The sequence below is a fragment of the Gopherus evgoodei genome, chromosome 14 (assembly GCF_007399415.2).
Source record: "Gopherus evgoodei ecotype Sinaloan lineage chromosome 14, rGopEvg1_v1.p, whole genome shotgun sequence".
Taxonomy (NCBI): Eukaryota; Metazoa; Chordata; order Testudines; family Testudinidae; genus Gopherus; species Gopherus evgoodei.
In genome coordinates this window covers 9,151,779-9,165,610 of record NC_044335.1, presented here as the reverse complement: position 1 = coordinate 9,165,610, position 13,832 = coordinate 9,151,779, and the positions used below count along the sequence as shown (strand labels likewise).

Sequence of the window (13,832 nt, the reverse complement as noted above, 5' to 3'; positions counted from 1 at the left end):
CTCGTAGCTAACAAATTGCAATCATTCTTAATACAGACACTTCGACTATTAGGAAAAATGACATCAGTGAAATGCCATTCAGATTACTGTGGTAGGAATGTGTGAGCTTGTCCTGTTCTTTGCCCCTTAGGCTGTGTGTTTGTGTCTGCAAATGCCACTTTGCTGAAACTTTAAAGGAAGCGTTATGTTACTTGCTAGATGGTATTTCAGCAGGTCTTTTTATTTAGCACTTTTATTGCTCTCTAACGATGACTGACAGCCTTATCTCCTGCAACATCAAAATACCTTTTCAGATTTGGTTGGTTTAGAGAGGGAGAGGGGGTATTCTGCTTGAAGAACAAAAACTCAACATGGCAAAATGAAACAATTTAACTTTTTTCCACCTCGGCAGCTGATCTGAAGTAGAAATGCCAACACTCATAACATTTTCACTAAAAGGAAAAAGCCCTTTATTCCTAATAAAGCATAAAGTGTCATGACTGTAGTTTTAGAGCTACATCAAAGTGAAAACCAGGGGATTTACATGATCATCCTTGCTACACCAGGACTTTTGCATAATGAACCATCCCTTATTCAGAAACTGCAGGCAAAAAGTAGGACAGATTTGTCAAGATGCCATTGATGCCAATGCTGATTCTCCATTGCTATGTAACCAATAGTGATCACAATGCAACAAATCACACCAAAAATCCTATTGTGTCACACTGAGCTCAAAGCCTGGAATTATATAGAATGTCTTTAGTAGATAACCTCACCTGCTCCTTCGTACATCCTAAGTTTCTCACTCTTATCAAACTGGGAGACTTTCTCAGTGCTCTTCACCAGGAGGGTGTGAGAGAAAACTGCCTCTGAGTGTTCTTGGTGGGGAAGGAAAGACTCTGGATTTCACCTTCTTCTTTGAAAACTGTTGAGCATTTTCAGTTAAGACAAAATGTTTTATTGTTGGGGTACTGAGTACAAACTGACCTCAGACCCCTCAGTGATCACTGCTTGTGATGGCCAGTCCTTTCCCACCCAAAGGCACAGGCTCACAGACAGACGCTTGGGCTGAAGAAATATGTCATTGATTCGCTGCTTCATTGAGTGATCAGTCCACCAAAACAGGGCACAGCATGGGGTTAAATGCAAGTGTGCCCCCATATTCAGGTGCTTGCCTTACATATGCTGTTACAAAGCTGTTTGTTATATATTGTATAAACACTTTTTTCTGCCTAGAACTAAGATTAGTTCGTTAACACAGTTGTTTACGTGATTGCTGGCTCATCTTTTTATCTAGCTGTCTCCTTCCTTGATAGACAAGCAGGCATCTTTTTGCATGTCGCCACACCCAAAATATACATTCTACATGTTACATCCTACAGCATCTGAGTGGTCACCTAGGTCACATTACATTCTTTCTACTCCCTGGTTGAACCAGTGAAACTTTTTAAACAAGAGAATAACAAATAGAGCCAGACAGTGAACCTTATACTCACAATGGTGACTAGTTTAGAACATATGTGTCCCCTTGAACTCAACAGGACTAATTACAGGCACTGACTTTCTGATTTCCCTGGGGGTGCTCGATCCTGACTCGGCTCCAGTCTCTGCCCCCAATCCACCCCTTCCCCCCCACTGCCCGACCCCACTCTGCCTCTTCCTGCCCCCACTCTGCCCCTGTCCTGCCTCTTCCTGTCCCATTCCACCCCCTCCCCTGAATACACCCCGCTTGCTAGTGACTTAATAATAGGCCATCTTGCAATCTGATTGCCTGGCTTTGTATTCCAACTTGTCAGTAGGTTGGAAAAGCCACAGAACAGAGAGGTTTACAACTTTCAATCAGAAGTAAGAGCCCTACCACTGACAAAAGAAGGTTTTTTTGATCACTAAAGGCCTGCAACCACACAAGCTAAAGAAAAATCTCCTATTGACTTCAGTGGGAGCAGAGACAAGCAAGATTCAGAGGGGGACTGGACATGTATATGGAGAGCAAAAATACCCAGAAAAATCCTAATTAGTGATTAATCAAATTTTGGATGGGAATTAAACCTCATGCTTCATGAGGTGCAAATAAATTGCTTGTGCTTTGGGACATTTGGGCCTGGGTATCATAAGTGTCATAGAGAGTTAAAGAATATATGCTTGGCTTAATTCTGCCTGTGGTTTCATGGGTGCGACCACAAACCAGGGTTGTTGTATGTTTCACTGGACTAGAGAAGAACTGAATGCTGTTTAACCAAATGGGTGAGGGTGAGTCACTCTCACAAATTTGAGGTAAGTGTGGAAGTTCATAATCTAACTAATAAATGTCTGAGGACATAACCCAGTTTTGGAAAAAGAGCACTTCAGGGATAAAGGCAGTTCTAATGTGAATATCATTTATTATATTCATATGCTGTTAATTCTAGCTCACAAAGAGAAATGTAAATATATTATAGGCAGGACTGGTAGCAGTATCTATTATTAAGGTTGCCCAAGAGCTCCCATTAGAAGACCTTGTTTTCAGTTGCTTATAACTTTGCCAAGTCTGAGAGGCTGAAATTTTCCATGCTGGATGTCTACCTCAGGCTAAATTTTTTTGGAAAATTTCAGCCAAAACAGTTCTGCCATTTCTGAGAATAAAGCTTGGGAAAAATACATTGTTTTGCCAATGTTAAAAATGTGGGGTGGGTGGGCTGAGATTTATTTTCTTGTTTGTATTTTTTTTAATTTATTTATTTTTGAATAGTTGTAGCACCCCATGCTTTGGAGAAGAGACTTGAAATTTGACAGAGGACTGGCCTTTCTGACAAGGATGTGCTTTTTGTCATCCTCATGAAAATCTGTCCAAATCTGGCCACATTATAAACCTCTGAAAAATTGCAGTTTGCACATGCATATAGACTTGTTGGCTATTTGAAACTAAATTCCTATCAGATTCCATCTGCACTGGGCATACTCCAGCCTGGGACTGAGCAGGACTTTCCCTGCAGTGTCAGCTCTGGGCTGCTATGGTCTGTGCCCTGATCAGGTCCAGATACCTGAACTGAGAACAGGAAGCCTGTTTTTCCTGTGCTCTCAGTAACCTGCGGATGAGCTCAGGCAATGTGGAGGAGGAAGCTACCTGCTTGAAATGCAGAAGGAACAAGAGATGGACCTGGGTGGGGAAGCAGATTGGGACAAGGAGCCCAAGGGCAGGAGGGCAGAATCTGGAAATGGGAGTTGGGGTGAGGTGGAAGATTGGGACTGGCTGGGCAAGGAGACTCAGACTGAGAGAGAAGAGGGTGGGGGGGGGAAGGGAGACAGATCCGATGAGGAGCTGGGGTGCGGAGAGAGAACTGGAACGGGCAGGGCAAAGAGACTTGGACAAAAATGCAGGGAGTGAAGGGGCGACAATGAGAGTGGCTAGGTGCCTAGGAAGGGGGACTGGGGCTGGGAGCCAGCGAGGATGGGGAATGTGAGCAGAAGGGAAGCAGCTGAAGGCCAGGGTGGGAGGAAGAGACAGATCAGATGAGAAGCTGGGAACTGGCACTGGCTGAGGACAGTGGGATGAAACGAGGACATACTGGGCCAGGAGATTGGGATGAGAAACTTGAGGAGTGGAGACTGAGCCTGACTAGGTGAGGAGAATGCGACTAGGATGAGAAACCGGGGTGGAAAAGAGATGGGACGAGGACAGGTTGGAGAGGATAAGGCAGAAGGGGTTATGCTCAGGGGAGGATTTGGCAGAAGAGACTATGCCTGCTACAGCACAATCCCTTCCAGAACTTGGAATGGAACCATGGATCCCAGACTCTCACTTTCCTCTGCTGTCAGCAAATATCCATGAAACTCATAGGCAAAGTGATGGAATTTTGAGATTTTTTCAATTTGCTTTTTAAAAAACCGAGGAAGTTACACACAAAAACCTACATTAAAAATCAGTAATGCTGCAAAGTCAAGCACTCAGAAGCTGGGAAATGCCTGAATTAAAGTTGCCTGTGCAACCTTACGTTACACCCCTCCCCTGTGTGTATGTGTTGTGGTTGTTTTTCAATTACATGATCACCTACTATTTTCCCACAGGACCCCTGCCTCATTCACTGCACAAGATGGACCTGCTTGCTCTGTGGATACATTGGGGTTTTGTAGAGGAGAAAATTGTCTCATGGTTAAGACAGTTGAATTCTAGCCTGGAGAACTGGATTTTATCCCTATCTCAGCCAGACAGTTCCTGTGTAATGCTGGGCCAGTCACCTAAACAAAACGTTTCACAAGTGGACGCTAATTGTGCATTACTCACTTTCTGGGCACCCAACTTGAGACCCTGATCTTTTTTGCAGAAGTATTGAGCACTTGCAGCAGCAGCTGAAGTCAATGGGAGATGTGCTTTAAACGTGTGAAGTGCTAAGTCCTCTGAAAAAACAGGTCCTAGGCAGCTCAGATTGGGCACCCAAAATTGGTGAATACTTTTGACTTTACTCCTCTGTGATTTAGTTCCCTGTGTGCAAAATGTGGATAATAATACCCCCTCCTTTCACAAAGGTGTTGTGAAAATAAATTCATTAATATTTGTGAAGCACTCAAGCTATAGTGAAATTAATAATTCTGATGAAATTAGTAATTCTGTCTTCAGAGCCAGGTCTGAATAAGGAGGAAAAAAATATTCAATAGCTGCTCATTAATTGAGCACTATCTGTCTTGTTCTCTGACTGAGACAGAGGTCCTGTGGTAGAAATACTATGTGATCATGTAATTAAAGACTATGATAATGCAGGCATACAAGGGGGCTAAATTAAGGTTGCACAGGCAACCTTATATATATACACACATATATATAATAAAAGAAATACATGAGGAATCAGATTCTGCCTGAGACATATTCTCATCCAAGATGTTACATATTTCTGGGCTATTGCTCCTGCTGTTTGGCATTTTCAATGACATGAAGGTGGAAAGTATTAGCCCAGTGTGAAGAACTGAGAACTGGAGGAACAAACCACTACGAGGTTTGTCCCATCACGTCTGATTAATGCTCACCCATTGCATACCCATTTGCCATCCATATGCTCAGATAAACCATATGTTACCCCAGAGACATACATAAATGAAATAAAGTTTGAGGTTAATATCAATAATAGCAGATTATTCTGTTTACACGCAGCTATTATACTGAAAACTGGATTGACCTCCATTCAGGCAGGGAAGTGCAGTTTGCATAGCTTGCCATCCTGGTGGGTATGCAGCCCTGAGGAAGGGCAGGCAGCATTTGCGCCACTGGGTTTCTTCACAGAGGTCAGCTCTAAGTTGAAGTCAGGGCTCTATAAGAGTCTCCCCAATGGATGCTGTCCAGGGAATGTTCTGTATTAAGTCTGTGTAGGGCTGAAATGGCCCTGACTGCTATGGAATTCTTTAGCAATGGGAAGATTAGCACAAGCACTTCAGTCAGATACAGAGCCCATATTTCACCTTTTTCTTCCCCCTATGGAATTTTCTCCACTGGCCTCTGTGTTTCTGTGGTTTGAATTCGGGCCTAGCATTCCCTTTGCGTACCTAAAACAAGCAAAACCAGATTCTCTGCTAAACCAGGAGACTGAGAGGGCTGTCAGGGAGCCAGTTGCAGTCTCTGACCAACCTAAGGTGCAGATTGGAGGCTGTTCTAACCTGATCCTCAAGGGACCATCTACCAGCTGGGGATTACCAGAGTGTATCGCAGTCCATCCTCTCGTCCCTGCCCACCTCTCTCTGCCCCTGAACAACTCCGCCAGCCTCAGTGCACTCCTCTGCTGGGCAAGGGGGCCTCAGGGAGAGAGGCATAAGAACCAGCTACAGCCGTCTGCACCTGCTGAGGACTCCCTCGTTCCAGGGGAGGGTTAGGATTTGGCAGTCGGTCTGCACTCCCTTTGTGCGAAGGGTGTGGAACAGAGCACAGAAATCAGTAAGTTCTCAGCACGGTGGAAGAAATATTAGCGAGAACTGATAGTGGCCTTTAGTGTCAGCACTGATAGAGGATCAAGTCTGATCACTGTCACATTCTGAAGGTATCCTCTCCAGCCCAAGCTAAAGAAGTTTTGGCTACAATACTAGGCCTTGTAGGGAAGAAGGTTCTAAAAGGGATGCTCAGGAATCCTTGGCAAGGATTAGGATGAGTGAGAACAGACAGATTTGAAGTTGTTCCCCTGGAACCAAGAGCCAGGCCGAAACTGAATTCATTAACAAATCTCTGCTTCCCATAGCATATCAGTGCAGTGTCTTCTGCTTTATGGGCCCCGTCCCTCAACATATCTTCATCTGATGAGCTACAGCCCACAGAACGGTGGGTTGAATGTATATAAATAGTTTTTTTTAGTTTGATATATTTAGCCAAAGGCAAGTGCAGAGGAAAATGAAGTATTAATGAATATGAATTAAGGGGACTAGAAGGAGAGTTTGGAGCTGGAAACACATTAGCTGAACAGTTCCAAAGCCTCAAATAATGTTGAAGTAAGAAGTTTTAATGTGCCTCCTTTCTTGAAAGCAATGTGAGTACCTGCGCCAGTGCTTGTGGGTGTTCTGAGTATCAGTCTATGTGAGTTCCTTTTATTTACTAAGGAAGTGTTGGACCTGCCTGTCAAGAAATCATTTAGTAATGGGAACCCTGCACAAGCACTTCAGTCAAACACAGATTCCAATATTTTACCTTTTGCCATTTTTCCTGCATGAAATTTGTTTTTCCCTTGTAGGCATTAGCCTCAGCCCAGCCTTTCCATGGTTTGAATTCAGCCCTGGCATTCCTGTTTCTTACATGGAACTTAGGGGACAGACCCTCAGCTGGTGTAAATCAGTATAGCTCTATTGAAGTCATTAGAGTTTCGCCAGTTTACACCAGCTGAGACGCTGGCACTCAGCCTCTAGAGCCAGTCAATAGTCATCACATTGGAAGACATATTAGAGGGAATTAATATACTTCTAAATTAATAAATTATGTCAAAGAGTGTTTTAATGGGCAGAGATGTGATCCTGCATAACTCAAGCCTCCCTGGCGTATGATTAGAAGCTACCCTCATAATAATTACAGGAACGGTATAGAGATTATTATTACTTGCAGTTCAATCAGTTATGCCAGGTAAAGCTTTTTTATTCCCTCTCACTTCTCAGAGATGCACTGCTTTTGTGTATGTTGAAATGAGAGCTACAGCCACCCGCTGGCAAAACATACCTTTGGAGATGTGTGAGTAACCGTAAAGCATCATGCGCGACTAGCTTTCAAAGGCGCCAGTGGGAGCCAGAATGATTTACCGAACCAGCTTTAGTACCTTGCGCCCCAACCTTCCCATATAATCTTACTTGAAAGGATAGTAGGAACACTACAGGATCAGGCTTCCACGGAGTCTGACCCAGTTACTTAGCCAGCAGCTGTAAATGCTAATAACTCTGTTAAGTACCTGTCTAATTCCTTTGAACATGGCTACACTTGTTGCTTTTATAGCTGCCCTTGGTGGGAGCAGTTGCTGAAATCTGAATGCTACAGGGGGGCAGATCTATGCTACAAACATCTAGTAACATAGTTCTGTCGGACGGGGTGGGAGGAGGTGTGAGCCCTGACTGACAGAGCTGTGCCCGCAGAAGCCCCTAGTGTAGACACAGTTATACCAGCAAAACTGCACTTTTGCTGGTATAGATTATTTTGCTCCGGGGGACTGGAGTCAGCTATGCTGACAAAAGCTGCATCCACACTAAGAACACCTTGCCAGTATAGTATACTGGGCAGGAGCAGCGGAAGCATCTTAAAAGTGGGGTGAGGGGTCAGAGGCGCCCGAACAGTGGCCCCGTGCCACCTCAAGGCCCCGCCCCTTCTTCCTCTCCCTGCCCTCACGCCACCCATTCCCCCGAGGCCCCGCCCCCACACCACTCCTCCCCGAGGCCCTACTCCCATGTCGCTTCTTCCTAGGGTGACCAGATGTCCCAATTTTATAGGGACAGTCCCAATTTTTGAGTCTTTTTCTTATATAGGCTCCTATTACCCCCCACCCCTGTCCCGCTTTTTCACATTTGCTGTCTGGTCACCCTACGTCTTACCACTAAGACTCTGCCCCCCGGTCTCCGTTCCACCCTCTCCCCCCCCCAACCACGTTGCTTGCCCTTATCGCTGGTAAAAAGCGGGGGGCAGGGCCCCATGGCTCCCTCTGTTCTGGCACCCCGATACTGAGATAGCTAAACACTGGCAAAGTCAGTCTCCTTCCCTTCTGGAAAATACTGAGCACCTGAACAAAACTTAGAGAAAATCCTTCCTAGTCTTTCCAATTTTTTTATCCTGTTTTCTTATTTCCCAGAAATCTAAGGGCCAAATTCTGACCTCATTTACACAAGTGTGAATCTGGATTAACTTTGTTTGCTGAAGTGGTTATTACTTTGGATTTACACCTTTGCAACTCACAGCAGAAACTGGCCCTACACCCAGAAATTAGATTACACAGTGACCTATGGTATTGTCCCCATTCTAAATCTTCCAGCTTTCCACCAGCAGGTGGATTTTATTCTTCACATGGGGTTATCTTGTGTGCTTGTTTGTTGTAGGCTGTCGATTACGAAATGAACAGGGCTTTCATGCTGACAGTGATGGTGTCAAACCAAGCTCCACTAGCAAGTGGAATCCAGATGTCCTTCCAGTCTACAGCAGGAGTCACCATTTCAGTCACGGATATCAATGAGGCACCCTATTTTCCAACGAACCACAAGTTGATCAGGCTGGAGGAAGGGGTGCCCACGGGGACAGCATTGACAACATTTTCAGCTGTGGATCCTGATCGCTTCATGCAGCAAGCAGTAAGGTGGGAAACCAGATGTACAAAGGAGGTAGTATAAAATCAAGAGCAAGAGTTAGGATATAGAAGACTGGGGGTATGCATCAGTCAGAGCAATCAAAGCAGCAGTGTGCACCAATCAGAATCTACTGCATAAACTATCTTATATAATGTAATTATAATACCTGGCACTTCTCTAACACCCTCCATCCAAAGCTCTCAACACACTTAGCAGCCTTTAATATTCAGGACCATACCAATGGGTGAGATTCTGAATGGGGCTATTTGTGGAGTAAGACACTGTCAGACCCCGCGTCACATAAGTGAATCTCAGAAAGGGTCTAATTCTGAGCAATGCTGAGAGCCTTCACCCATCCCCACTGAAATCAATCATCATTTGGGGAGCTACGTCCCCTTAATCAGTATAAAATGTATTTATTATTCCTCAGATCAAGGCCCCACCGTACTAGGTACATATGCATGATCATAGACAGTCCCTGCCCCAAAGAGCTTACAGTCTAAATAGACAAGAGAGACAAAGGGTAGGTGGAAAAAAGTAATATTATTCCAATTTGCAGGTGTCACAAAAGGATTAAGGGCTAGATTTTCAAAGGTATTTAGACACTTAAAGATGCAGGTCGGCAGGATTTTCAAAAGGGCTTATCTGTATCTTCAGGTGTCTAAATACCTTTGAAAATCCAGCCCCAAGTGACTTGTCCAATGTCACAAAGAAAACATGAGGCAAAGCTGGGAACTGAATCTACTTTTCCAGAGTCCCATTCTAGTGAATGAATCACAAGACCATTCTTCATCCCCCTTTCAGGAGCACCTGGGCACCTTCCAGATGCATGTTCAAATTCCACCGAACTTTATGGGCCTGACTTTTAAAACAGTTAGGCTTGCATCATACACCTGCTGCTCTGCATAAACAAAGTAGGCCAGTGGTGGGCAACCTGCAGCCCATCGGGGTAATCTGATTGCGGGCCACGAAACATTTTGCAGACATTGACCGTCCACAGGTACTGCCCCCCGCAGCTCCCAGTGGCCGCAGTTCTCTGTTCCCGGCCAAAGGGAGCTGCAGGAAGTGGCAGGCTCCAGGGACGCGCTGGCTGCCGCTTCCCACAGCTCCCATTGGCCGGGAACAGAGAACCACGGCCACTGGGAGCTGCGGGGGGCAGTGCCTGCAGACGGTCAACGTCTGCAAAATGTCTCCCAGCCCGCAGTTAGGTTACCCTGATGGGCCGCATGCAGCTCATGGGCCACAGGTTGCCCACCACTGCTTTGAAGGGTTTTCATTTCCCTCCCTTCCCCACTAAAGTCCATTTTGAAGTCCATAGAGGAGAACAGTTCCCATTCCAGTCAAATACTCTCTCTGATCTGTTTGGACTGTAATCCAGAATGAAAATTGCTAGGTGTAACATTCTCCTGTTTTTGGGAGAATGACAGGCTGGTCTGAGCCATTCTTCTGCCTGCCTGATGCATACATAGGACCTTGCATGATCTTCTCTAAATATCGACAGCAAGTAACTTGAGCAGTTCTTCATAGCGTTCCCAGGACACTCATTTCATTGAAAATTTGGATCCAGCAACACACTATTTTTAAATGTAAGTGTATCTCTCTCTTACCTGGGTTTCATCAGGGCAGAGTGACTCCATGGCTTTGCAAGAAGCTACAAAATATTGTTAGGCTCAGTTGAGACTTTCCCCAGCAGTTTTTGTGAACAATGCAAAATGATATTTTGGTTTGTTTTTGTCTTGTCTTCCCAGCTGGCACTGCTGAGTTAGACCAAAAAAAAAAACTACTAGAGGGTAAATATTCAAAGCAATGAAATGAATGGGAGATACATATGTATACACTAATCTCCTAAACAGTTTTCAGTTAACTGAGAACAGGATCCAGCCACTATGTCTTTGCAAGCAGCCTGTATAGTCTTTTATTAAATATAATTTTCCCAAAGGAAAGATCTGGGCTTAAGAACATCCCCCAACAAGCCACAGCTTTTGTTAGTGCTCATAGCCTATGTCACATTTCAAATTATCTTCTTTAGCTACAAACGAATCCATAAAGGCAGCATTGCAGGCCGGATCACTGATCATTTTCAGCTATGAAAGGGCACAGTCACAACAATGCTATTAAAAAACAGTTGCCTTAAAGCACATAGCTCCATGCAACGTAACAGTTTCGCTTGGCAGGGGCTTGTGCAGACACTGTATTGTTTGAGTCCAGACTGGACTCAAGCTGCTCAATTGTCACTTTGAGTTCCAACTTCAAACAAACCAGAACCTGAAAGTGAAATTCATGGAGTTTCACATGCTTACGTTTCAGGGGACCTTGAATTTTGTGGAATGTTGATGCAAAAACCATCAATAAGCCCAAGTTGTTTTTAAATAAGCCCAGGTGTGTTTGCTTATGTCAATAACATATAATATGGTCCTTTCTACCGCTCCTGAACACATGAGAGATAGCAACAAAGATTCATTTTAATACAAACGCTAGAAAAGTAAGCCAAGTAGAAATCATGAGCAATAAAGAGAGATTTTAAAAGAAAGTGCCTCTGTTTAGAACCATTTGGAAAAGGTTTGACTGGAATGTGCCAAGCTCTATAGAGCCAACCCGGTAGAATGCTAACAAACTTGAGCTATGATAAATTGGCAAAGAGAGTACGTCGGTGCTGGGACTTTGGGTGCTGGAGGGTGCTGCAGCACCCCCTGGCTTGAAGTGGCTCCCATCATCTACAGGATTTATCGTTCAGATCAATGACTCTCAGCACTCCCAACTGTAGAAATTGTTCCAGCACTCGTGGGGGAATAAATTCCACAGTTGGAGGCCCTCCAGCTGAGACTGCCCTGCCTCTGGTCCTACCAGAGCAGCCCTGGGGATTGCCAGAAAATGTGCTTCAGATGAAGCTGTGCTGAACCACCTGGTCCGAATTTCAAGACTGCAATGCTATGAGGAACTCCGGGGACCCCTGCATGGTTCCTGGCTTTGCCGTGAATCTTTCCACACTGATCTAGTGAAAAAGAATGAATTTGTTTTAATGCTCTTCTCGGATCTAGTATGACCTTGTTGTTTAGCTAGATATTTTAGGACCAATCATTTGCCCGTATACTGGCAGGCAATTAAGTAAGCCTCATAATATCCCTGAGATACATAGGTAAGTGTTGTTATACCCATCTTATATGTGGGCAAACTAAGACACAGAGAAATTATGTGACTTGCCGAAGGAGATGCAGTGTCTCAGAGCCAGAGCCAGGAATAGATTTTCCAATTTCCAGTCATGCGCACTAACTACCAAAATACACTCCCTTCTGTGATTGCCACAAAGTATTACTCTTCGTTCTCAAGACTATATTGACCCTATCAGCTTCCATAGGCTCTAAAAGTTTGTCCTGCATGCTACTAAGGTCACAGAATTTCAGCACTTCAATTGCAACTCTTTCTTCTCACAGAGCTGGCTCCTCAGTAGCTCTCATCCCAAATTCCCTGCCTGCCATTACACTGATGCTCTACTCTCCACATCCAGTGCACAGCTGCACCGGCTGACCATGTCCTCACATGCTGGCTAGACACTCTGCACCTGACCATCCATCTCCTTGTCTGAGATTTAATAGGGACAGTTCCAATATTTGGGGCATTTTCCTATGTAGGCTCCAAATACCCCCCCACCCCCTGTCCTGATTTTTCACATTTGCTATCTGGTCACCCTATTCCCTATACATGCACACACATATACACACACACCTCCCAGCAGCCACTCCAAAATGGTACACCTAAAATTGCTTCAGCCTGGCCTCATGGGCCTATTGGCTAATACAGCTGTGAGTTCCCATTATACACCACTGAGGTAATTGTATCTGGTTCTAATGTAAAATATATTGATTGGCCAGAGTGATGTCAGTCTTAGGAGTACCACCTTGTAGTTTTGGTCCTTCCAGCACTAATTCCTTATGGGATGCGGGGTGGACAGGAAGTTATATCCAGTGTTTCCGAGCAATCTATATTGTAGGAGGGCAGGAGTAGGAAATGGGGAAATAATCTCTCCTTTAGTTTGAGCTCTTGAGGAACAAACACATGAATGTAGTGACCATTTCGAACTCTAACCAGGGCCCTTTTATCTTTATTAGCAACTTGCTGTAGAATAGGCTTGTTGCCTGTAGCAGGAAGCTGGAGCATAAGTGGCACTTAGCAGAAGGCAGAACCTTTAATGAGAAGGAAATGGGAAAATTGAATAATTGCAGAGGTCAAAAAAAATGGCCAGCAATAGACACTCAATTAGTGTTTTGTTTGTCAACAAAACCAGTTATCTAAAGCTCCTTCAAAACAGAGGTCAGGAGTCCAAAAAACCCTTATTTCAAGCCATATAAAGGACATGTCACTGAAAAGACTGCCATATATTTATTTCCTTTCTCTGTAGATACTCCAAGCTGTCAGATCCTGCAGACTGGCTGAACATTAATGCCACAAACGGTCAGATCACTACTGCTGCTGTCCTTGATCGAGAGTCAGTCTACATTAAGAATAATGTCTATGAGGCCACATTCTTGGCGGCTGACAACGGTGGGCCCAAGCTTCCCATTGTTCATGCTTCAATAATACTCTAATGTGATGCATTAACAGGAATGATGCCCTGACAGAGTTGTCAGTATAAGTTATCTTTTTCCCAGGTTTTATGGTTAAAAATGTGAAAGTGGGACAGGAAATTGCTGGAGTAAATTAAATGTGCACAGCATTCAGAGAGTGTTATTAAGGGAAAGTGAGGGCAAATGGAAAATTGATTTGGGAAGTTCTGTGTAGCAGTGTAACCTATATCTAAGGAAATACCAAAGAGATCTGAGCTTCATGTGCTGCAGAACACACCAATCTTCATTATCATCCAAAACCTGCAGCTGAGAATGTGTAGGAAACATTCCATCAGGAAATCAGAAACAATTGGAGGGAACAGAGAGGATGGTATTAAAAAGAAACTGACCTGTTTTAATGTTAAGATGCTATAACTTTCTTAAAACTGTCTGTCTCATCTGATCTGATCTCTCTCGCTCTATCTACATTTCTAAAGTGACCAGCCATCACCATAGTACCTAATGTGCTTTAGTGCTTAGTGACCAGTACAA

General features: G+C 44.3%; 1 protein-coding gene across 2 annotated transcripts in view; it reads left to right on the top strand.

The window, feature by feature from the left end:
• Positions 1-13,832, top strand: part of CDH4 (cadherin 4) — a 701,646-nt gene that overhangs the window by 655,903 nt on the left and 31,911 nt on the right. For both annotated transcript variants that reach the window (XM_030533430.1, XM_030533429.1), the window contains exons 10-11: positions 8,494-8,747; positions 13,136-13,278. In XM_030533430.1, the coding sequence (XP_030389290.1) occupies positions 8,494-8,747; positions 13,136-13,278 (397 nt within the window). The remainder of the gene's footprint in view (positions 1-8,493; positions 8,748-13,135; positions 13,279-13,832) is intronic.